This window comes from Bactrocera dorsalis, chromosome 2 (genome assembly GCF_023373825.1).
Source record: "Bactrocera dorsalis isolate Fly_Bdor chromosome 2, ASM2337382v1, whole genome shotgun sequence".
NCBI classification, from domain to species: domain Eukaryota; kingdom Metazoa; phylum Arthropoda; class Insecta; order Diptera; family Tephritidae; genus Bactrocera; species Bactrocera dorsalis.
The window spans coordinates 95,419,165-95,440,659 of record NC_064304.1 but is presented as its reverse complement, the minus strand read 5'-3'; the positions used below and the strand labels follow the sequence as shown (position 1 = coordinate 95,440,659).

At 32.7% G+C, this 21,495-nt stretch overlaps 6 protein-coding genes and 1 non-coding gene across 10 annotated transcripts; 4 read left to right on the top strand and 3 right to left on the bottom strand.

The window, feature by feature from the left end:
• The first annotated feature begins 449 nt into the window (after positions 1-449).
• On the top strand, positions 450-4,025 carry LOC105230960 (uncharacterized). 4 transcript variants are annotated; one of them, XM_029552298.2, is made up of 8 exons: positions 450-580; positions 783-944; positions 1,440-1,621; positions 1,954-2,078; positions 2,145-2,386; positions 2,455-2,661; positions 2,733-2,941; positions 3,009-4,025. In XM_029552298.2, the coding sequence occupies exons 1-8, from the start codon at positions 512-514 to the stop codon at positions 3,232-3,234; spliced, it is 1,422 nt and encodes a 473-aa protein (XP_029408158.2). In that variant the 5' UTR covers positions 450-511; the 3' UTR covers positions 3,235-4,025. The 4 variants fall into 4 exon arrangements, with proteins under 4 accessions (XP_029408158.2, XP_011210317.1, XP_011210316.1 ...); XM_011212015.4 differs by having other exon boundaries at positions 466-734; positions 793-944; XM_011212014.4 differs by having other exon boundaries at positions 466-734.
• Trnag-ucc (transfer RNA glycine (anticodon UCC)) lies at positions 1,694-1,765 on the bottom strand. Its single transcript has one exon. It is a non-coding gene; the product is annotated as a tRNA-Gly (tRNA).
• LOC105230959 (coiled-coil domain-containing protein 174) lies at positions 3,777-5,888 on the bottom strand. The gene has a single exon (XM_011212013.4). It carries the CDS (start codon positions 5,824-5,826, stop codon positions 4,072-4,074), a length of 1,755 nt encoding a protein of 584 aa, XP_011210315.2. The 5' UTR covers positions 5,827-5,888; the 3' UTR covers positions 3,777-4,071.
• Positions 5,889-6,585: 697 nt separating this feature from the next.
• LOC105230958 (phagocyte signaling-impaired protein) lies at positions 6,586-12,351 on the top strand. Its single transcript, XM_011212011.4, has 9 exons — positions 6,586-7,170; positions 7,302-7,526; positions 8,522-8,715; positions 8,771-9,069; positions 9,192-9,345; positions 9,426-9,698; positions 9,759-11,141; positions 11,203-11,401; positions 11,497-12,351. The coding sequence occupies exons 1-9, from the start codon at positions 7,113-7,115 to the stop codon at positions 11,679-11,681; spliced, it is 2,970 nt and encodes a 989-aa protein (XP_011210313.2). The 5' UTR covers positions 6,586-7,112; the 3' UTR covers positions 11,682-12,351.
• Positions 11,925-14,146, bottom strand: LOC105230957 (transcription factor Ouib). The gene is made up of 5 exons (XM_011212010.4): positions 13,864-14,146; positions 13,236-13,804; positions 13,019-13,153; positions 12,850-12,960; positions 11,925-12,755 (listed from the first exon to the last, which is right to left on the bottom strand). Exons 1-5 carry the CDS (start codon positions 14,014-14,016, stop codon positions 12,596-12,598), a joined length of 1,128 nt encoding a protein of 375 aa, XP_011210312.2. The 5' UTR covers positions 14,017-14,146; the 3' UTR covers positions 11,925-12,595.
• A 127-nt stretch (positions 14,147-14,273) lies between these two features.
• On the top strand, positions 14,274-16,310 carry LOC109579877 (zinc finger protein 3). The gene is made up of 6 exons (XM_019992004.3): positions 14,274-14,536; positions 14,594-14,959; positions 15,233-15,693; positions 15,763-15,897; positions 15,957-16,067; positions 16,122-16,310. Exons 1-6 carry the CDS (start codon positions 14,405-14,407, stop codon positions 16,189-16,191), a joined length of 1,275 nt encoding a protein of 424 aa, XP_019847563.2. The 5' UTR covers positions 14,274-14,404; the 3' UTR covers positions 16,192-16,310.
• A 383-nt stretch (positions 16,311-16,693) lies between these two features.
• On the top strand, positions 16,694-20,339 carry LOC105230956 (zinc finger and SCAN domain-containing protein 21). Its single transcript, XM_019992005.3, has 6 exons — positions 16,694-17,021; positions 17,120-17,446; positions 17,501-17,847; positions 17,919-18,053; positions 18,113-18,223; positions 18,281-20,339. The coding sequence occupies exons 1-6, from the start codon at positions 16,884-16,886 to the stop codon at positions 18,444-18,446; spliced, it is 1,224 nt and encodes a 407-aa protein (XP_019847564.2). The 5' UTR covers positions 16,694-16,883; the 3' UTR covers positions 18,447-20,339.
• The last annotated feature ends 1,156 nt before the right edge of the window (positions 20,340-21,495 follow it).

Genomic DNA, 21,495 nt, shown 5'->3' with positions numbered 1-21,495 from the left:
TTTATATTTTATTATAATTACATTATAGTTAATAATTTACGAATAATTTATATGCATACTTAAAAAGTATATAATAAATTATTATAAAAAAAAACAGAAATTAATAATTGAAAAGAAAAAATGCGTATCTGAAAGAAAGTGATTCATGTTATGGAAGTCTAATTTATTAATTATTATTAAATGAGAAACAATTGTGTGTCATTAAAATTTGTTTAATTAAATAATAAAATCTTTAGACACATTTTCTCCCATACGCACTCATACGATTATTAAGCCTAAAATTATGCAAGACCTTTTCATAAGATCAACATTTATTTCAAATATTTGTTTTGATATGGCAGCGTTGGATAAAACGAAGGATGAGTATTATAAGTATACCGGAAATTGACATTACCAAAGGCATAAACTAAATGTATGTATATATGTATTTCATTCTTGAAACTGACAGCCGCTTAGCATCCCTTCCTAAGCGGCCGCCCGTACAGTTGTCAAATTTCAGCAGAGAAAATCGATGCGAGAAATTCGCGAAAGCATTGAGAACGTCAAGTGGAGAATTGTAATTGTAACGCATCGAAAAACTGCAAGTATTCGTATACAAACTGTCTTCATTGCTTATTAGTTGAAGGTGAATTTTATAATATTATTGGGAACAAAATTAACAACAATAATATAGAATCGATATCGGCAAAAATTCGCAGTACAAAACCACCGAAATCAACTATAAGTATTGCAATGTGAGGTCTACAGTATTCTAAGACCTTCTGCTTCTAATATTCTTTCAGTTTTGTATAGCATTTGATCCTATTCGGGAAAGAGTTCTAAATATTATGGGAGTAACTGATAAGACTCCGGGAGATAGTGCATCTTGTTCTAAAGGAACATTAGAAACATATCGGGAAATTTTTCGCGACTTAGAGCCGGAAGTAGAAATCGATGGATATGAGGTATGGCACAGGTTTATTATAAACGATTTCATTAACGTATTCACATATCTAAATCTGTGTGTAATAAATCTGTACATTGTTCATATGTATGTACCTAAGAAAATGAAAGTGTTTGTAAGCACAGTTTAAGACTCCACATATGAATTCAATGTTACATCACAAGGTGGTAGCAGTTACCGCTCTGCAACCTCACACACTTCAAACATTCGATTGATTGGCTTAGTCAGTATTGTGGATAGAGAAATTAAATCTTTTTTAAGCAAGTAGTTCTTTCACGATTGGATACTTTGATTTCAATTGCTTTTGACATTGTTGTGTGCGGTTGTATTGCGGTTAATGCTGAAATTGTGGAAACATTCAATGCAGTGCAGTCAAAGTATTTAAATATATACATATGTACATATTTATGGACATGTGTATGCAAAATCTTTCTGTGTTGCTTTATTAAGCTGCACTTGTTCTAGATAATTATTTTTAATTGCTTCTGATCGGTAGGAGGAGCAGGGTTCTGGGCGCGGTGACAATTATACGGCGACAATATATCGCACACATCTAACTGGTCAACGACAAAGCTCAGCGGATGGTAAAAAACAAAAATGGGAAAAGAATTTAATTTGTAAGAGAATGCCGGAAAATGTACAACGCCGAGAAGCTTATAAAAGCGATAAACTCTTTAGGTAAGTAATTGAATTCACTATATCTAAAAACGTGAACTATATTTACATATAAAAAAAATTAAAAAAAAAGTGTGCGTCGGCCGGGAATCGAACCCGGATCAACTGCTTGGAAGGCAACTATGCTAACCATTACACCACCGACGCTGCCATTTTATTAGTATCCCTATGTTTATTTATTCTAGGTGTTAAAATATCCAATATCAACACTTAATTTATTTTTGATATTTAATTTTGTTTTAAAATAAAAATTAATTTGAATTTTCCAAAACTATGTATATATGTATATGTACGTAAGATATATGTATGTATTTGATAACCATCTTGAATTTCAGAAATGAGGTGTTATTTTATACGGAAATAATGCCAGAACTGTTGAGATTTCAAGAGGACAAAACATCCAAAGTTTTTGGAGCCACTCCTAAATGTTACTATGCGCGTGATGATCTTCTCATAATGGGTATGGATAAGCAAATTAAAAAAATATGAACAATAAACTTTTTGACTTAACTTCAAACTTTTTCAGAGGACTTGCGCGTGCGCAACTTCCAAATGCCGGATCGGCAAAAGGGTTTAACTTTAGAAGAGACACACTTGGTGCTGAAAGAGATGGCTCAATTTCATGCCCTCAGTTTGTCTTATAAATTTGAAAACCCTGCTCATTTCGAACGATTGCGCGAGCATATTACCGAAGGACTGTTTTGTTCCTCAAATGCGAATTGGTACAAAAATTATTATGAAAGGCTTACAAAGGATGCCATTAAAATGGTAAATATTAGAATATATAATTATTTATTCGAACGTGTTCTATGTTTACCGGCGATCTCTATCAACAGGTTTCTGAAATCCTTCCGGAAGATTCTAAATATTTGGAAGCAATGAAAAAATTTGCGGGGTCTTCAACGTTCTTTTCCCAAATGGTTCATTTAGTCAGTGCGGAATCGACACTTTCTGCTATTTGTCATGGTGACTGTTGGGTCAACAATTTCCTCTATCGCTATGAATGTACCGGGGATAATACAGAACAAAAACGAGCCGTAGATGTGAGAGATGATCCAATATCTATTTTATCAATATATTTATACAAATATTGAAGTAATTACGCTCTCTTTAGGTTTGCCTTGTAGATTTTCAACTGATTCGCTACAGTTCTATTGCATTGGATATAGCCAATTTATTATTTTGTTGTACCACCAAAGCAATGCGCGATGAACATTTAAACGGGTTTATTAAACTATATACATCAGAACTTTTTGGTTGGCTCAAATTATTATGCACAAACATACCAGAAGTATGTGATACCACAGAGAAATTTGCAAAATTGTATGTATTATCAATTTCTTGTATTAGATAACTTCTTTAATATTGCCTTCTTATGAGTTATTCGTAGATTCCGGGTTGAATTGAAAGAATATGGATGTTTTGCACTTGGACTTGCAATGGATATTATACCCATGTCAACATGTTCGTCTGAAAATGCACCAGACATGTACTTAAATATGCACCCTGATGACATAGAGGCCGGTGCACCAATCTTGAATTTTCCTCCAAACGATTTGTGTCGCGAAAAAATGTCTGATATCGTCATTGATATGGTCGATAGGGGCATGCTTTAATAATCTAAATTGGCAGATTACAAAGGCTAACGGTGGCTGCACGTGTAACATAATATAATGGTTACAACTGCAGATAAACTTTCTTATAATGATTTTTGATTATAGTGCAACCATATAAAAAATGATATATTAAATTTATGTTGGTATATAAATTAAAAAGGAAGCGTACATAGTATGTATATAATATAAGCTTATTTTAGTTATGCAGTTCTATAGAAATGTTTCAAATATGTGAAGCGCTAATTAATTTTCATTCTCATGAGAATTTTATAAATGTAATTTAATACAGTAAACGAGTAGATTGAGCGAGGCGACTGTAGTTATATTTTATAGATTCATATGTATGTAAGTGGGTGAATGAAAAAATATTAGTTGTAATCCAAAACCAAAGAATATTTCGAACACAATTCGCACACATTCACGCACTATGTACCCTAGCGACTTCTGTGAAAGTATTGATATAACATTTCGATTTAGTTTAAGTACTCCTCAATATCGCAAAAATAAAGAGTAATGTCCTATTTATAATGGAAAAATTGCACTGTAATTTCGCACGAATGGCTTTACTTTTATTTTTTTCGGAAAAAATTTTGTAATATACAATATTACCAAAAATTTCATACTGACAATAACAATTTGTAGCAATATTGCATATTGTCGCTTGAATAGATTTATATTTAAAAAGAAAATTGTTAATAGTTCCATACTTGTTCGACAACCACAAGTGAATGAAATAATACGGTATATACATAAATATGATTAAATAAATTTATCTGCTTAAAAAGAATGTATTAGTCATATTTGTATGTTTTATAAAAAATTGGTTGTCTAAATTATTTAATAGTCTGCCTTTGCTGTCCAACTGGATTTAGTGGTCAAATTTCCTTTATCAGAATTGTTGCGCAGAAATCGTAAACCTGCTTCAATTGATTTTTCTAGTTCACTGTTGGATTTTGGCTTTTTAGTATGCGGTGGCGAAACATAATCTAAGTCAACAGGTGGCGCTATGTTAACTCCTAACCGTTCCGGTTCTGTTGTCTCTGCACAGTAGCTGCGACACTGAAATCTCTTATCACTTTTAGATGACTGGTAATTAGCGAAATTTTCAGTCGTACAATATTTGTCATTGTTGGAGCTGTTCACTAAATTTTGCTCTTCGGGTGGAGGCATACTGGTGAAGTTTTTACGTTTTGGCTGGTATTGTTTCTGAATTTGTGGATTGCTAATGGGCGCAAATTCTGTTATACGTTCAGATCTTTTCTTCTCATTCCACTGCTCTTGAGACATCGGCAATTTTTCCGGCTTATAGGACCATTTTGGTTCTTGCTCATTTTGGCTTATATCTTTAGCTAAATTGCTACTTTCTTTGAATAATTTTTCCTTATCCCATGGACGAAGATGATTCTGACGTTCCAGCTCCCTTTCTTTTTCATATTTTTCTTGTTTTCGTCTATTTTTTTCTTCTTTTTTTCTAGCTCTACGCTCCTCCTTAGTCTCTTTTTTTGTATTTGCATCTTCTTCCCTTTCTTCAACTTTTTCAAGTGGAGGCAGCCCAAGACGAGCCCGTTGCCTATTTTTAGCTGCAAACACGCGTTCTGCAATTATTTTTTCCCGCTGAGCGCGAAGCTGTTCACGACGGTTCTGCTCATCAATGGTGCCTTTTCTTATTTCTTCCAATTCTTTTTGCTGTTTTTTACGTTCTTCTTCATCGGTGGAGAAGGTATAATAACCGACACCGTGTTGCCTAGCCTCATCAAAGAAAACATCCTGGTAGTGCACATCAATCTTGTCGAGATTTTCTTGCTCTTTGCGCTCCCAGTTAGCCCTTTGTTCATCATGTTTGGACATTAAGGAAATCCCATCACCGAATAAACTCTCACATGGCATCGGACCGAAGGGTGCATCTTCATCCAGTTTTGCTGTATCAGTGTTTTTCGTATTTATCATCCAATTAGCTTTAGATTGGTCCAAACGTTCCGGCATAGTAGCTGCCAATTCAGCATCTCTTTTCTTTATGGTTTCTAAATCTTCCCGTAGACATTTTCTAGTACGCCCTAAACAATCTGTATATTCGACCCAATCCTCTTCTTCATCTGATGCTACTTCATCCTCACTTTCGCTTTCGCTGTTTTTAACATCGTTTTCTGTACATTGCTCATCATACCTGTTGGCATTGTTATTGTTCTTGCATTCTTCTTGGTGCTTGCGATTAAATAACACTAAGCAGTTATCATCTGAATTTAATTGTCCTCCAGTGCGCGTCATGCGTTCGTAGAACTTGCTTTTTGCTTCCAATACCCTTTTTGACTTTTCCACCAACTCGGTATCTTCGTACTCGTACACAGTAACATCCTCACCTGATTCCACTTCTTTGGTTCGAGACTTTTTATATTTTTTATTGCTTTGAGCATCTTCCGTGGTAGCGTTGTTATTATTGAATGTTTGCAATTTTTTAGCAGTATATTCACTCGGTTGAGTTTGAGCTTGGGCAGTTTTTGCTTTGCTTACTTCTGCCTGTTTACGTAATAGCTCAGCTTTTAAACTTAAAAGCGATGATAAATTCACGTTAATAGCTTTATTAGGATCATTCATTTTTTGTTTTCAATGTTACTTGTAAAATTAAATAGTGCCAGATATGAAATTGACAAAATTAGTTGTCGCTGCCACATAAATGAGTTCTAAAGAATTAAATTCTATTTATTAAAACCTACGATAAAGTTGCTTAAACCAACTATTGCAAACTTCTTTATATAATTTTTTATTAACGAATTTTAGTCTACAAAATGATATTAATAAACTATTATAATTTTGTTTGATTTTGGTTTTTTGTAACGAAGGGGCAGCCCAAAGCTTAAATTTTATTATACATCTGTTTCGTAAATATTTACGAATGGAAGTAAAATAAAATTAACTGACAATTTATCTCGTCATTTACAATAAAGGACTTATAGTGTTAAATAAGAAAAAGTTAAATAATTATAAATTTTTTTTAATTATTCACCATATATTTTCTATGAGACAAAAGTACTGTATATATACAATTTTTTAAATAATAGAAAAATTTAGGAATTTTATTTTAGACTTTAATTTCAGTAATGTGTAACGTAATTAATTGTTTATTACGTGAATATTATTTATTCAGCAACAAAATTCCGCTACAGCAGCGACATTTTCTGATGCTTCAGATTTTGGTAAAAAAATGGGTCTTTGAATTTAAAAAAATCGGATTTTCCCTTTCCCGAGTAGTTCTTCAAAACTACCAAAGTTTCAATGGTATACCCTTCACTGTATTTATAAATTATGCATGCCTTTAGTTGTTCGTTCTTTTGTGACATTTATTTTTGCTTATGCTTTACTTGCAACTTTTGCCGTATGCTCCTTTACTTTCGGCTAGGTGCGATTCGTTTAAAAAGATTTAATTTTATCAATATCATAGATAAAAATTAAGTAATAACTCAAAAATTGTTCTCAAAGGACTATCGCGTAAAAGTAATACGTGAGACACATACAATAACAACAAAAAGGCGACATTTGATGGAAGAATGTGTAGCAGCAAATTGACATATGTATTTGGAATATTTTCGGGGGAAAATTAGCAATTGAAAAGGCTCAAAATAATTTAGCCATTATTAAACAAAATTTCTTTAAAAAAAATATTTATGGTAGTTTCCGTGAAACTAGCACCACATTGGCTTTCGTAATAATCAAAAAAGCACAGTCCGACTACATGCATTTGTAAGAACTTATGACTAGAGGTTGTCTAAAAAGTGTTAGAAGTTGAGGATTAAACTACGATTGATAAATTAAAAAGTTGTTGAATTTTAAGTAATTTTAAAATAAAACGGCTATATAAAGCCTAGTGTGATTACAAAGGAGCGATGTCGCAACAAGTGCATGACGCTACCGTCTTTGAGAGACGGTTGCGCCCAATATATGGTAAGCGATTTATGGCACGTGTGAGTAACAATAGCATGTGGACGAATAATTGTATGCAATTTTCCATATGAAATGAAAACAATTTTGTGAAAATTTTCAATTGAAACAAACATTTTATTTGAAATTTTTAGATAGTTTGGAAGTTGGGAATAACCGAAAAGCTCTTCAAGAGACGGAAAAACTTCTGAAAAAACATCCAAATATGTGGTGTGCTCGTGCGTTGAAAGCGTTAGCATTACTTCGACTGGGGCGATATGAAGAGAGTCAGATCGTATTAAAAACTGTGAGCAATGAGAAACCGGTAGATGATCCAACATTACAGGTGTTATCATTTTGCTATAAAGAATTGGAACAACGTAAGTATATATAAAATAATCAATAATATATGTAAATGTTCTCTTGAAAAAATATAAAAAAAAGTATGTAATAACAATATTTTCTGTAAGTTCAATTTTTTTGAAAGGCAATTTTTTTATTCTTATATATAAAAATATACAAGATAGTACAAGCTTTTATTTTATTATAATTTAAATATGTATATCCATTAGAGCTGTGAACTTATAGTAAGGTGTCATTAAAATGATATTCGTTTATTTATCTTATTTAGTATACCCTAATGTATATACACACATGCATTCATTATCATTAAATGTATGCAAAAACAAATTGTCATGCACCCAAATGGAATGTGTAGATGGGTTTTGATTCTGATTTACATATGTACATATATAAATACATATATGTATGCTTGTAAACGTATACGTTTGGATCTTTATTTTTATACTATATTCTCCGCAGAAGCATAATGTCTAAATTTTGGTTACAAAATAAAATTATTAATTATTGTTTTATGAAAATTTTGAATTGAGAAAATTAAAAATTTAATTTAATGAAATTGAACAGAAATATCGAGTTATCAGAAAAAATAGAGTTTTTAGGAAAAAATATTTTTAATTGTAAAATATATACACATCTAAAATAAAACTATAGAATCAGTCAATCAATTCGCAATACCTAGAAAATTTCTCACAACAATTTAGCCGAATACTTTGTTGGTAGCGTTCTAAGCAATTACATATTCAAAGAAATTTGGTTGCACTCATTAAAATATAATTTTAGTTTTTTGTCTGCCGCCAAATGCACATTATTCATATTGGGCGTGCGACAAAATTCATATAGCCATAAGTATAGACGACTATTACCGTGATACCGCACTACATATCATAAGTACCACGAATGCTAGAGAAAAAATATTAATTTATAAAACGTTTAATTATTAAGAGGGTGGAGATAAGCTATAAATAATCTTTAGTCATAAATCATATTTATAACCACATTTTTTAATTTACAGTGGACAAGATTGTATATTTGTATAATAATGCCGTAAAACAATCACCCGGTAATGAGGAACTATTAGCCCATCTTTTTATATCTCATGTGCGTTTGGAGGATTTTAAATCGCAGCAATCTGTTGCGCTGCAATTATATAAAGCGCAACCAAAGACGGCGTATTATTTTTGGGCTGTAATGAGTGTTGTTCTTCAGGTATTCAAATTGAGTTTCGCTTGGCATGTGGTTTACAATTTCACTATAATTTTAGGGCATACGTGGACCAGAAAGTAAATTTCCGGAAAAGACCAAAATTTATTTAGCGCTTGCACAGCGCATGGTAGAAAAAATGATCAATGAAAATAAACTCGAGTCGGAACAAGAAGTTTTTCTTTATTTGCATATTTTAAAACTACAGAAAAAGTATAAAGATGCTTTGGAATTCCTTAGCGGTGAACTATGTGAAAAGCTGTATCCTGGGGCTCCCGTTTATATGAAAATCGATTTGTTAAAAGAGTTGAAAATGTGGCAAGAGACAAATACCCTTCTAAAAGACTTGTTAAAAGATGAGTGAGTAATTTAGTTTTGCAACTTTACAAATATTAGAATGATTATAGAAAAAAATACTAAACTACATTTGAAAAAATAAAAATAAGATTCATGTAGATAATATAAATTTAATTATTTTAAAGTCGAGATCGCTGGGACTATTATCAAGATTACTTAATAAGCTGTTTTCAATTGCTGAAAGATGCCCCAGAAAACACTCCGACCGAGAAAACTAACGATGAAACACCCATAAGTGAATTAAGTACCCTAGATGAATGCCACGATTTTCTTTGTCAGGTATGCTATCTAAGCACTTCATTAATGAACTATTGGTTGTTATATTAAAATTTCGTATACTTCTTTTGTTAACTCTACAGATGATCGAATCCGGTGAACGCAAAGTACGTGGACCGTATTTAGCGCGCCTGGAACTACATAAGCGAATGCGTGCACAAAATTTGGATGCAGAAGCTTTACTTGGTGACTTTTCTGTATTGATTAATGAATATTTTCGACTTTTTGGTGACAAACCTTGTTGTACTCACGACATTGCGCTCTTCTTGCCCTCTATTAGTATGGAAGGTCGTCAGCAGTTAGCTAGTAAGCTTTTATTGGAGAGCGGAATTAGCTCCACTACTCTACCACAGGATGTAAGTAATATGACGATAAACAACCTGTTCTACAATAATATTTTAAACCCATTACTTTAGAAAGAACAAATGCAAAAGCACATCTGTGCTTTGCAGATTTCGCGCATTTGTGGCTCACATTTAGACTTGCAAACGGAACATTTACTTGCATTTTACACTGCCCTAAAATTGCACTACGAACACGGTTTAAGCTCTTTTGGTAAGAATTTACTACACACCGATATGGGCCCCTCTGATCCGTATGCGCTATTGGCCGCAAATGTAATGTATGATGTAAGCTTGAGAGAACAACGATCGGATCGAATTTTTGAAGCGCTCTGTCTGTTACAATATGTACTTCGTAATAGCACCAGCAATTTTCATGTAAAATTGCTTAGCCTAAAGATATATCATATGTTCGGTTGCATGTTGGGTGCACAAGAAATGTACGATTACTTGGATATCAAGCAAATACAGCTCGACTCGATGAGTTACATTCATTGCAATTTATTACCATTGTGTGGTCGTTTCTCTATGGCACGCACAGTTTTTGATGCAACATTGAAATTTTTCACCAACAGCTACAAGGAACGCTTAGAGTACATTACATTGACATATCGGTTTTGTACATTCTCTAAACTTGAAGAGTTCATGAATTTTAAAGAACGTCTTACAAACAGCATTCACTATGTGAGCACTTCTATAGAGGCTCAATTGTGTGATTTGGTTATGTTATATGGTAATGTGCGACAAAATCTAGCAGCATATACAGCTATGAGCATTGAGCCTGCTGAAGATCGCATTTCATGGAATGAATTATCGGACAATCGCGATTTAGGCGCCTTGATACGCTGGGACCCGGTGCATTTGGTTAATGTTGACGAGGAACGCAAAGAATCGTTTGACCAAGAAGTGGAAGTGTTGCAAATACGCCAACTTCAGTTGCGTTTAGTAGCATCGTTTGTCGACATTTTCCACCAAAAACCAAATTTAGACATAGCAAATGTAACGGAAGATAAACAAAACATCGATAAAAATATTAATAGCAAGAAAACGAATCAAAAAACCGTTAATGCAAATAGCAACAGCAACTCTAATGATATGGAAAGCGCAAGAGAAACCGACACGATCGAATTGCTTCGCGATTCATGGTCTGGATTATTTCAACGTTTACGTCTCATGAACTACAAGCCACTGTCAAATCGTTTTCTAGTCAATTTGTTACCAACCAGACTGCATCTGTTGCTTGAAGTGCCATATGAGGAGTTCTTCAGTTCGCTCGCACAGCTTGTTCTGGACTTATACAGCGGAGCGAGTAATTTGCCTATTCAATGTAAAGTGGTTAGCGACAATGCGTCTAAAATTGTACAACTATGTGTACAGGTTATATCGGAAAGTGACTCAGCGGCGGATGGCCTTTGGCGTAGACGCGAATGGCAGAATAAGGTGGCTGCCTGCTTAGAAGTTAGTGTGTGTCGAAAAATAAACAAAAGCGCCTTCAAATAATTTGTTATTCTTATTATAGATATTGTCGTTATACGCTTTTGTATTATCGGTTATATATGAAAAATTACAACAACCTGCCAAAACCAAACCCCGAAAGAAGGCCGGTCAGGAAAGCAATAGTGATTTGAATATCGTAAATGAGAAGGAACGCAGCCAATTAGTGATTGAGTTAATGCGTCACCTGAGAAAACAATTTCAAAGTTGCGAAACTGCCATAAGTACGTATAATGTGTATATGTTTAAAAAAAAAATTAGATAAATAATTTGGATCATGAAGTTTATTTCAACAAATGTTACTTTCTTTCCTTTGCAGCTAATTGGAAAACACCGACTTTGGCTCGAGAACTAAACTCTTTTATGGCGGATATGTCGCTTAAGCCAGAAGTAGAAGCAACTCTCATTGGTGATGTCGCGTCAATATTTAAGGAATCTCATGAGCTTATGATTGCGGAACTCCGGAATTTAATCAAAGATAAAATGCGTATGTTGAGCAAGTAGATTTCTAACGACAGCCGTTGCGACTGTCTTAGACTGATTTGCTGTGCAAATCGAAACAAATATTTAACAGAAAAAATTAAAATTCAGAAGTTTTAAAACGAAAACATGAAATTAAATGAGAAAATGCGATGAACATCAATATTGTAATAAAAAGTTGGAGCAAGTTTGTAATAACAAATTAAAACACTAGGATAGTTTGTTTCAAATTAAAAAGAAAACTGAGTGAGACAGTACGCTTCCATGTCCTGGCAATTTAATTCATCCATTTTTATTATTATGTAATTAAAGCGTTTGCATAGAAGTTATTGACAATAAACGCGTATGTTTTGTTATTTAATTTTTAGTTCAAACAAAAATAAACTTAATTGGGATGTTTATTACATTTGATTTCTCTACATTCTAGAAGCATAACGCAATGGAAAATTATTAATGTTTTGCACTTTTAACAACAAAGTCTATCACCAATGAATTTCTGTATATTTGATACAATAAAAGTAAATATTCTGTGTGTAATGTAAAAAATTTAATTATTTTCGCTGCTAGTTATCTATGATTGAGAAAAATATTTCACAAAACCTGAAAACAAAGGTGTGATCTTTTATGCTAACATTCATATAATCACTGTTACTGTTATTTTAATATTTAGCTTAACTGTAAAAAAAAAAACAAATTCGCAAGCATAACACAATCGTACTAGCTACTTTTAAAATGATCGGATGGTACAATTTAAAAATATTTTTAGTTTTACAAACGGACTATTCACACAAGCAAAATTATTTAATCAAAAGTTATACCCATATCTTCTCATGGGAGGGATTTACATTTTGCCATGGTTTAACTTCGAAAAATCAAATGTTTTACAGGAAATAATCTCTACACTTTGTAGCCAATTTCAAAGTCATGACAAGTCTTTATTACGCATTTAGTAAATCTTCACATACGTTTCCCAGACCTTCTTCACGCTTGATTTGCTTCAGCAGTATTTTGGAACGAGGATCACTCTGATGCAACAGCGTTTCCAAATGCGCTCGCAGGTGATGAGCACGAGAAAATCGTTTACCGCAAATGCCACATCTAGTTTGTTAAATAATATACATTATATTAAAAACAAAACTTTAAATACTTAGTAATTAACATATAAACTCATTAGTCATGAGTAATTACATACGTAAAAGGTTTTTCCCCCGTGTGTGTTAGCGTATGTACTTTTAGAACACTGGAATAGGTAAAGCTTTTCCCACAAACGTCGCATTTATAAGGCCTCTCATTGCGATGAATCCTATTCAGATATTTTACATATTTATTGTCGGTAAAATAATTAACAAATGGAACTGTACCTCTCATGCTTAAGCATTGTGGATCGATCAGCAAATGTCCTTTTGCAATATTGGCACGCATATGGCCGCACACCAGTATGTTTGCGTATATGCCGCGTTAGTTGGAAATTTAGATGAAATGATTGCGAACAGATTCTGTGACCAATCAAGATATGTATTTCGTTTATAAAATTTTCAACGATAAATACAACTGTTATGTGTGGTAAATCTTACTTACTCGCATTCATATGGTCGTTCATTACGATGTCGCCTCATATGCGCTTCTAGCGCATACTTACGCGGATACACATTACCACATATGTCACATATGTGAATTTGTTTTTCTTTATTTAGTTGTCTGTCATTTCTTACACGTATAACGGCCGCACCGTCCGAAGATATACCTAATGTTTTCCTTGAAGGGCTGGGGTTTGTATTCTGGTTCTGAGGGTTTTGGAAATGCTGTGAACCATCTCCATGATCTTCAACAATTAGATCGTCTCCATTGTCTCCATCCTGCAACCAAATTTCTGAGTACACTGCTACTTCTTCATAATCAATCGGTTGCGTCTCGTCGTTATTTTGACTCGTTTGCTGCAGACTTTGTGTAACTGATGCTTTTGGACTGTACTCCATAGTGTACTCTGAAATATTGTCCTCATCTTCGCAGTCATCAAAAGATTTGCAAACAAATTCACGCAGATAATCGTCCGAGTTTTTGCATATTATACGAAACTTGTGTGCTATTGTAAGGAAAGCATTACATTTGGTGCAAATACGGGTTGGAAGTTCCGGTTCGGTGAGGATCTGTTAAAAAATTATCTTGAAAATGTAAGATATTTCATATATCATATTTATAAATTTGCCTTTATGCCTCCACAACTCTCAATTTTTTCGTATAGACAAATTGAATCGGCGTCTTGGTCGAAAATAGACGCCATTTCTTCACCTTCTTCACTATTTTGAAGGCATATACGGCACATTGACAATGTATCAACTTCCAACTTAACATCCATCATAACTTATTTTCAATAAATTGCAATTAATATATACTATTAATGTGATAAAAAATAATGTAAGTTCTTCCTAATATTAAATTATTGTAAACATTGAGACACCAACAACAAAGAACGTCAGAATGAGTGACGGTGTTACCAAACAGATTTATAATTTTGGTGACAATTATTATTTTCCATATAAGTGGTAATGAAAAAAATAGATTTTTCGAAAAGTGCCAAAAAATACAACACTTATTTACAAAAAGTCATTCGAACTGAGAACAGTTTGGCGATAGTATGCCAAACAGACTTTGGCAACGAAGAAACAGCATACTTCATTGCCAACTATATTATTAAAAGCAAGTCTTGTAAATAAAATATTTTGTGAGCTCTTTCAATAGCGAAAACAATGAACGAACATTCTGTAAGTAAATGGATCGTTTGCCGAATCTGCTTGAAAACATCGGAAAATGAAATGAGTGCTATATTTGATGAAGAGTCAAATCTTGCTGAACAAATAGCTGACTATGGTTCCATCGCAGTGTGTATTGTTGATAGTACTTTAGAGACACTTATATATAACTATCTTTTGTTTTAGATGAATGAATTAAAACATTGGTCAGATCGAATATGTAATAGATGTCTTTTATTGCTAAAAGCAGCAGAAAAGTTTCGAAAGCTTTGTCAACACTCAGTCAAGCAATGGCAGGAGTTACATCAATTTACTGAACGCAATCTAAAAGAGCCTGGAGATAAAGTCGATGAATTTAAGGAGATTTTGAATAAAAATAGTTCTAACAAACATCCGTCTGAAAAAACAAAATGTGAAAAATCTTTGGTACTAGTTGATGAGTCAAGCCAAGCTGGAGGCGATGATAATAACTTTGTGTTTGAAGTTATAGAAGGCTTTTCGGAGGATTGTGATGTAGCTGAAGATAGCATATTAGATTCGAATGAGGCCGAGGTTTGTAAATGCTGAGCATTCTAGTGAATGTTAAAAATTTATGTAAACAAATTTAAACGTGGCGTTGCCATCGAGCCTGATAGAAAATTAAGCGTTGCCAAATTTCCTAAAGGAAGATCATCAAATCGACCGTTATTTTTTACTTATATTGTATTTTAAGAAATTTATACATATTGATTTCTATATTCTTGCCAAATTTAATTAATAATTATATAAAATGTATATATATATATATACATATACATACATATATATTTAATTCTTACCTTTTAGTTTGTGGAAATTGAAGGTGATGGAATGGATTTTTTAGAAGATACGAATACAGAACAATCTGATGAACTGGTATATTACTCCAACACACAATACGAAGAATTTAAGGAAGAAGAAACTCTTAGTTCCGAAGATCATATTGAAAATCTCTTAAGTGAGGAGTCGACACAAAAATTAAAAAAATATCAGCAAAAAGTAGGTGAAGGAGTCGAATGTGAGTTTCAAGTGAGTACTAAAATTGTTTCCTTAAAAACTCCAGTAATACGAGGCCGTAAAAAAACTACTAATGCAATGAAAACTACGCCAAAAAATAAAACTGAAAACGAAGGAAATTCTACCAGGAATTGGCCAAAGAAAACGGCAAATAATTTTATTTGTAGTTTTTGTGGTAATGTTTATAATGAAAAGTCTAAATTAACATTACACTTAAGGATACACACCAAAGAAAAACCGCATGAATGCGAGTAAGTACAAGACATTCCTATACATATATTAGCGTATTTTAAGCACATACATTTATATATGTTTTTTAGAATTTGTCATAAGCGATTTTCTCAAACTCCCCAATTGGCTCGTCATATGAATTCGCACACAGGTAACAGACCTTTTAAATGCAAGTTTTGTGAAGCTAGTTTTGCGGATCCATCTACTTGCATTAAGCATCAACGGTGTGTTTAGTGACGTTTATATACAAATAATTTTTAAAAATATATAATACTTTAAATAGGATTCATACCCAGGAGCGACCGTACATTTGCGAGACCTGCGGCAAAGCATTTTCTTATTCGAACGTACTCAAAGTTCATGTTATGTCTCATACAGGAGAGAAACCTTACAAGTGAGTACACTAGAGTAATTTTTTGTATATGCTGTAATTATTAAACTTTTTTAGCTGTGAATACTGTGGAAAAAAATTTACTCAATCACATCACATGAGAACCCATGAGCGCACCCATATTTAATGGAAGAAATATCATGTACATTCATACATATACAAAAAAATTATTTGTTAAGTTTTTATCTCTGCCTATGGTTGGTGATAAAGGAAATGTTACTAATAAATTCATGTTTCTTCTACAAATATTTTTATCTATTTGGAGCATATTTGTGAGTGCAAATAGTATTACAATTAATTATTCAGTTTTCCCGATTTAAATTTTGTTGGGACCTTTGATTTTACAATATTTTTATACGGATTGTTAAAAATGACAAACGTATGTACATATTTAATCGAGGCATATATATGTATAGGTGTAAATATTTTCAGAGTTGCATTTTCCAGCACTTTCATAAAATAATGAATACATAAACTGCAGATATTTCCAGTACTATGCAATAAAACGAAAAAATAATTACGACAAATAAAATGTTTATAGTATTTATAATAAAGTAGTGTAGTTCAAGGCGTTTTAGTATACATATATTTAATAATGCCTTTTTCATATTCAATCAACTCTGTATATGCGCTGCCAACTGTACCCGAAATGTTTCGAAGATTGACAGCTGCAGGCCTTCGTGCGTCAAAGTGTGGAAAAGCAGACCAAGCAGACTGGCATCGCGTCACAGCGTTCTCGTATTGTAACATTTTCTTAAAAACAAAAGATAAATTGGGTGCATTGGCACGACCAAGGATCAAAATAGTAAATATCAAAATATGAAATCTAGTTTGAACGAAAAATGGATTGTGTGCAGGGTTTGTTTAAAGCAACCCGAAGAAGTGATGACGACTATATTTGATAGGGATGACGAAAAAGACATGACGCAAATGATTTTGGAGTGTGGCGGAGTACCAGTAAGTATTTGCCGCGCGCAGAGTGATTTCTACTAAATAGCTCTGCCGTATTGTTTTTATTTTGTAATAATACAACAATTGAATATATTTCAATGCAGATTAAACGTTTTGATCATTATCCGGATAAAATATGTTGCAAATGTATAAAATATTTACGTGTGGCATATAAGTTTCGTGTTACTTGCCAGCGCTCACATAAACACCTTAGTAGATTTATAGCACCAGCTGTAGTAGATACTCCGGTTGAGGAAGAAGTAACGGAATATATACCCATTGAGGTGGAGGAAGTAGAAGCTTTGAAAGTTGAGCCTGATCTTGCCAACATTAAGCAGGAACTATCGGATCCGGAGGAAACTGAAGTTCTAGATATTTATGAACCAATTGAAGAAGATGCGGAGGTTTTTGAAGAGTTCGACACAATTGATGTAAGTAGAAACTTAATTAATCGTGGAGGATTTATAATGATTTAAAACTTATAGCGGTCAGGCTCAGCTCTTTCTGACGGTGCCGAGTACTTAGAAGATATTAATTATGAATTCCAATATTCGGATGAAGATTATGTACCAATGAAAGAAGTTGCACCTAAGCGAGGTAGAGGACGACCGCCAAAGAATTTGAAGAAAGGTGCTGTAGTATCATCCAAACAAACAGTAAATCGAGATATAATTAAGAAAGAGAAGACATCGCCGGCAAAGCGAGGGCCCAAACCGAAAAAAGTCAAACCTACATCATATATTTGTGATATTTGTGGAAACATCTATCCGTCGCAAGGACGTCTTACTGAACATATAAAATTACATAAGGGTATCAAACCGCATGAGTGCGAGTAAGTATTAATAAATATGTAAAATTGTCAAGTAAATTTGGTCGTATTTATAAAACACAAAATTACTACAGGATTTGTGGACACTGCTTCGCCCAGACACAGCAATTAACGCGGCATATGAATACTCACACCGGAAATCGGCCATATAAATGCAGTTATTGTCCAGCAGCTTTTGCTGACCTTTCCACACGCAATAAACATCACCGGTATGTTCTCAAGTAGTCTTAATTATTATTAATATAATTTATATTTATTTTATAAATAGGATTCATACGAATGAAAGGCCATATGTGTGCGATGTTTGTGGTAAATCCTTCACATACACAAACACTTTGAAATTTCACAAGATGATACACACGGGAGAAAAGCCACATGTGTAAGTTTTACATTTGTACATATTTTGCTATAGGTTTTTAATTGTTTATTTATGCAGATGTGATATTTGTGGTAAAGGCTTTCAACAAGCTTACAAACTGCGAAATCACAAAATGACACATGAGCGAAAAGGCGTTGGAGTGAAAATAGAGCCGATAGAAGTGGAAACATTAGAAAGCTATCATGAAGTAGTAACTGCTACCACACAGATCCTAGAAATATAAAATACCAACCTTTATTTTTAATAAATATACTGGATCTTTATTATGTTTATGCAATAAATGGAAAGTTATATTTAAACTAAATAAGCACCTATAAAATTCAACTCTTTCTTTACTTGTTTAGTAAAATGCTGAATGTAAAAACCAATGTTAGACCTCAGACATATTTGTAAAAATTTATGTAGTAGGCATTTATGACTATTTGATTTATTATAAGCCCTTGAATAAACATTGAAAATACTAAAAATCATGTAGCTAATTTCTTCTTCATTCTTATAAATGGAAATTTAGAAAAAATACTTCGTAAAATAATAAAATATAATAAAGAAGTGTTAAGGTGAACCTGCTGGTACACTCGGGCTATTGTAATTGCTTAAAGCTATACTTTTTTAATGTGGAAGGAGGCGGAGGAGCAACAGTTGTTTCTAGATTTCGCTGCTGAGGTGTTAAGAATAACACTTGATTTGTTTTGTTAATTAGTTTTATTTAGGGAAATAATAAAACATATAAAACTATACGTACACACATATTAACTCTGCCATAAACATATTATTTATTTTTATCGACATATAAATATACATATTTAGAAAATTCTTTTCATATATAGTAATAAACGTAATTATGTTTAATAAAATTGGTACTAAATACATACTCGGGTATATAGTTGATTAAGAGCATACATACATATATGTATATGTAGATATTTATGGACAGGTATATGGAACTATTATGGGGCATAGACTCTAGTCAGAAAACTGATACCTCTCTTCTTCTTTAAATCTTTTAAAAGTGTTTCTTATATTTGTTTTGTTTCTTATAAATAAATACACTTTGTTGCTCAGAAAAAACATAAAAATGAATAATGAGTGTTACATCAGTTAATTAAATTAAGGAATAATTTGTAATTATAATCCATGTAATAATATTAAAATATACTATGTAGTTCTTTGGAAGAGCAGCTTAAGTCGAGTTAAGTAAGATATTTGGTATTGCATGCATAACGATTTTTATGCCAAAGTAGTGGTAGTAGCACCAGTTGTTGTTGTTGTAGCGGTAGAGCATATTTCTGCAGTAATTTCGAGGAATTCTACCGATTTGACAGTTCTTTGCCGGATAAATATCCGGGTCCGTTTCGGTTACTTAGTAGTTGTTGTTTTTGTTGTAGGGGTAGAGTTCTGCCGAGTTGAAAGTCCTTGACCGGATAAAAAATCCGGGTCCGTTTCGGTTTCGTAGACCCGACTATCGTGGAACGGCATGGCAAACTAGTCAAACACATTGCCGAGGCATACATTTTAGATTTTCTTACTAAAATAATTTTAATAAAATGTATGTAAATCAAACTGGCCTTATTTTGTAATAAACAAATTTCATGCGAACACATTTATCATATCAATATAATATATTTTAGGAAATATACAGAAATATTATAGTTTCATAGTTTTTATTTTTCATTTAGTAAATACATATATACAAGTATTTTTATTTGTGTGCGTGTGATTGTTTGCTTATGGACTTTTATATATTACTGCTATCGAAATTCTTATACTTATATATATGTAAGTATATATAATACGTGTATATAAAGTAATACATTAGTTAAGTTTTCTTCATCAATCAAATGGAAGTGTATACGACACATATGTATGTATGTATGTTTGCATGCGATAAGATAAAATTAACTACCATTTTGCATTGCAATGCTATATATTCGTAAATGCGTACAATTGGAACGAGTATGTATGTATGTGTGGTGGCTACGGAAACATACATACATCAAAGTTTAATATGTATGTACATATATATAATTCGTTATAATTATTACAGTTATTAATAATTATACGTACATATGTGTTTGGTAAATAAGTAAACGCTGGCTTAAACTTGTCTAAGAAATTTTCGATGATTTTTTAATAAACTCCCTAAACCGTTAATTTGTTGGCTCAAATTGACTTCGAAAAAGCTCTAAATATTTGGACTTTTGCGAAGAGTTGATTATGGTGCTTAAAAATGTTTAGACAAATAGCCCAAGACAAAATCTATAGGAAAAGGCCGAAACTGCTCCCTACTAGAGGAAAATAAGGAGTTATTTCCATTTGCAAGTGAAAAAAGAGAGCGGATTATTTGTGACTTTTTTGGAGAGACATTTAATTTAAAAAATAAAAAAATGTGCAGTTACAGTATTTTAGGTAATTTTTGAATTATCGTAAAAAAGGCAATAAATATTTTTTCTAAAAAAGCTATAAATTGCAAAAATTAGCAGCTGATGAACCGATTTCAACAGTCTGAAACCAAAAAAAATATTAATCTAGAATAATTTCGCTATATCTGGTTCTACGGAAAAGTTGGAAAAAATGTTTTCCGTGAAATGACGACTAAGAAAAAGACAGTTTTGAGTAAAACACGTTTAAAGTTTCGCGTACCGGTCGAATACGTTTGCATAATGGGTCCTCAAAATTCCTATATATTCGATAATAATTTGAAATTTTGATTCTCTTGCAGATCTTGAATAGTTGAACTTTGAAAATATACTTTTTTCTTATTTATTTCTAGACTAGAATGCCGTCGTAATGTACTTTAATAATCTGGGATTCGTTTATAAAAAATCTGGATTCCCTTGATACCGTGGCCGATCTCCTAGAATATCGCCGAAAGACGTGGTGTCTGGCGGTGAGGAAGTTAAACCCTTCTTAAAACCAAAAAAAAAGAAAAAAAAAAAGATACGTATATGCAGCAAATGTTCGAAGGGCTAGTTAAAATTTTGGTTTTTGACAAATTGCCGACTTCCCAAAAAGTGGTTTTAAGTTAAGGAAGCTTACGCTCAGTGAGGCTTAAAAATCAATATTCTTATCAAAAATATTACACCTTCGATTATTACAAATATACCTATAAAATTCATGTGAAAATTGCCAGTTGATCGGATCCAGTTGTTTCGGAGAAATTTTTCTCATCGATTCTGAAAGCAGTGTTTCGAGAAAAACGCGTTTAAAATTTTGGAAGCCGATTACACTAAGTTTAAAAATAATTACAAACACGCTGGCATTTTCGAAACAAT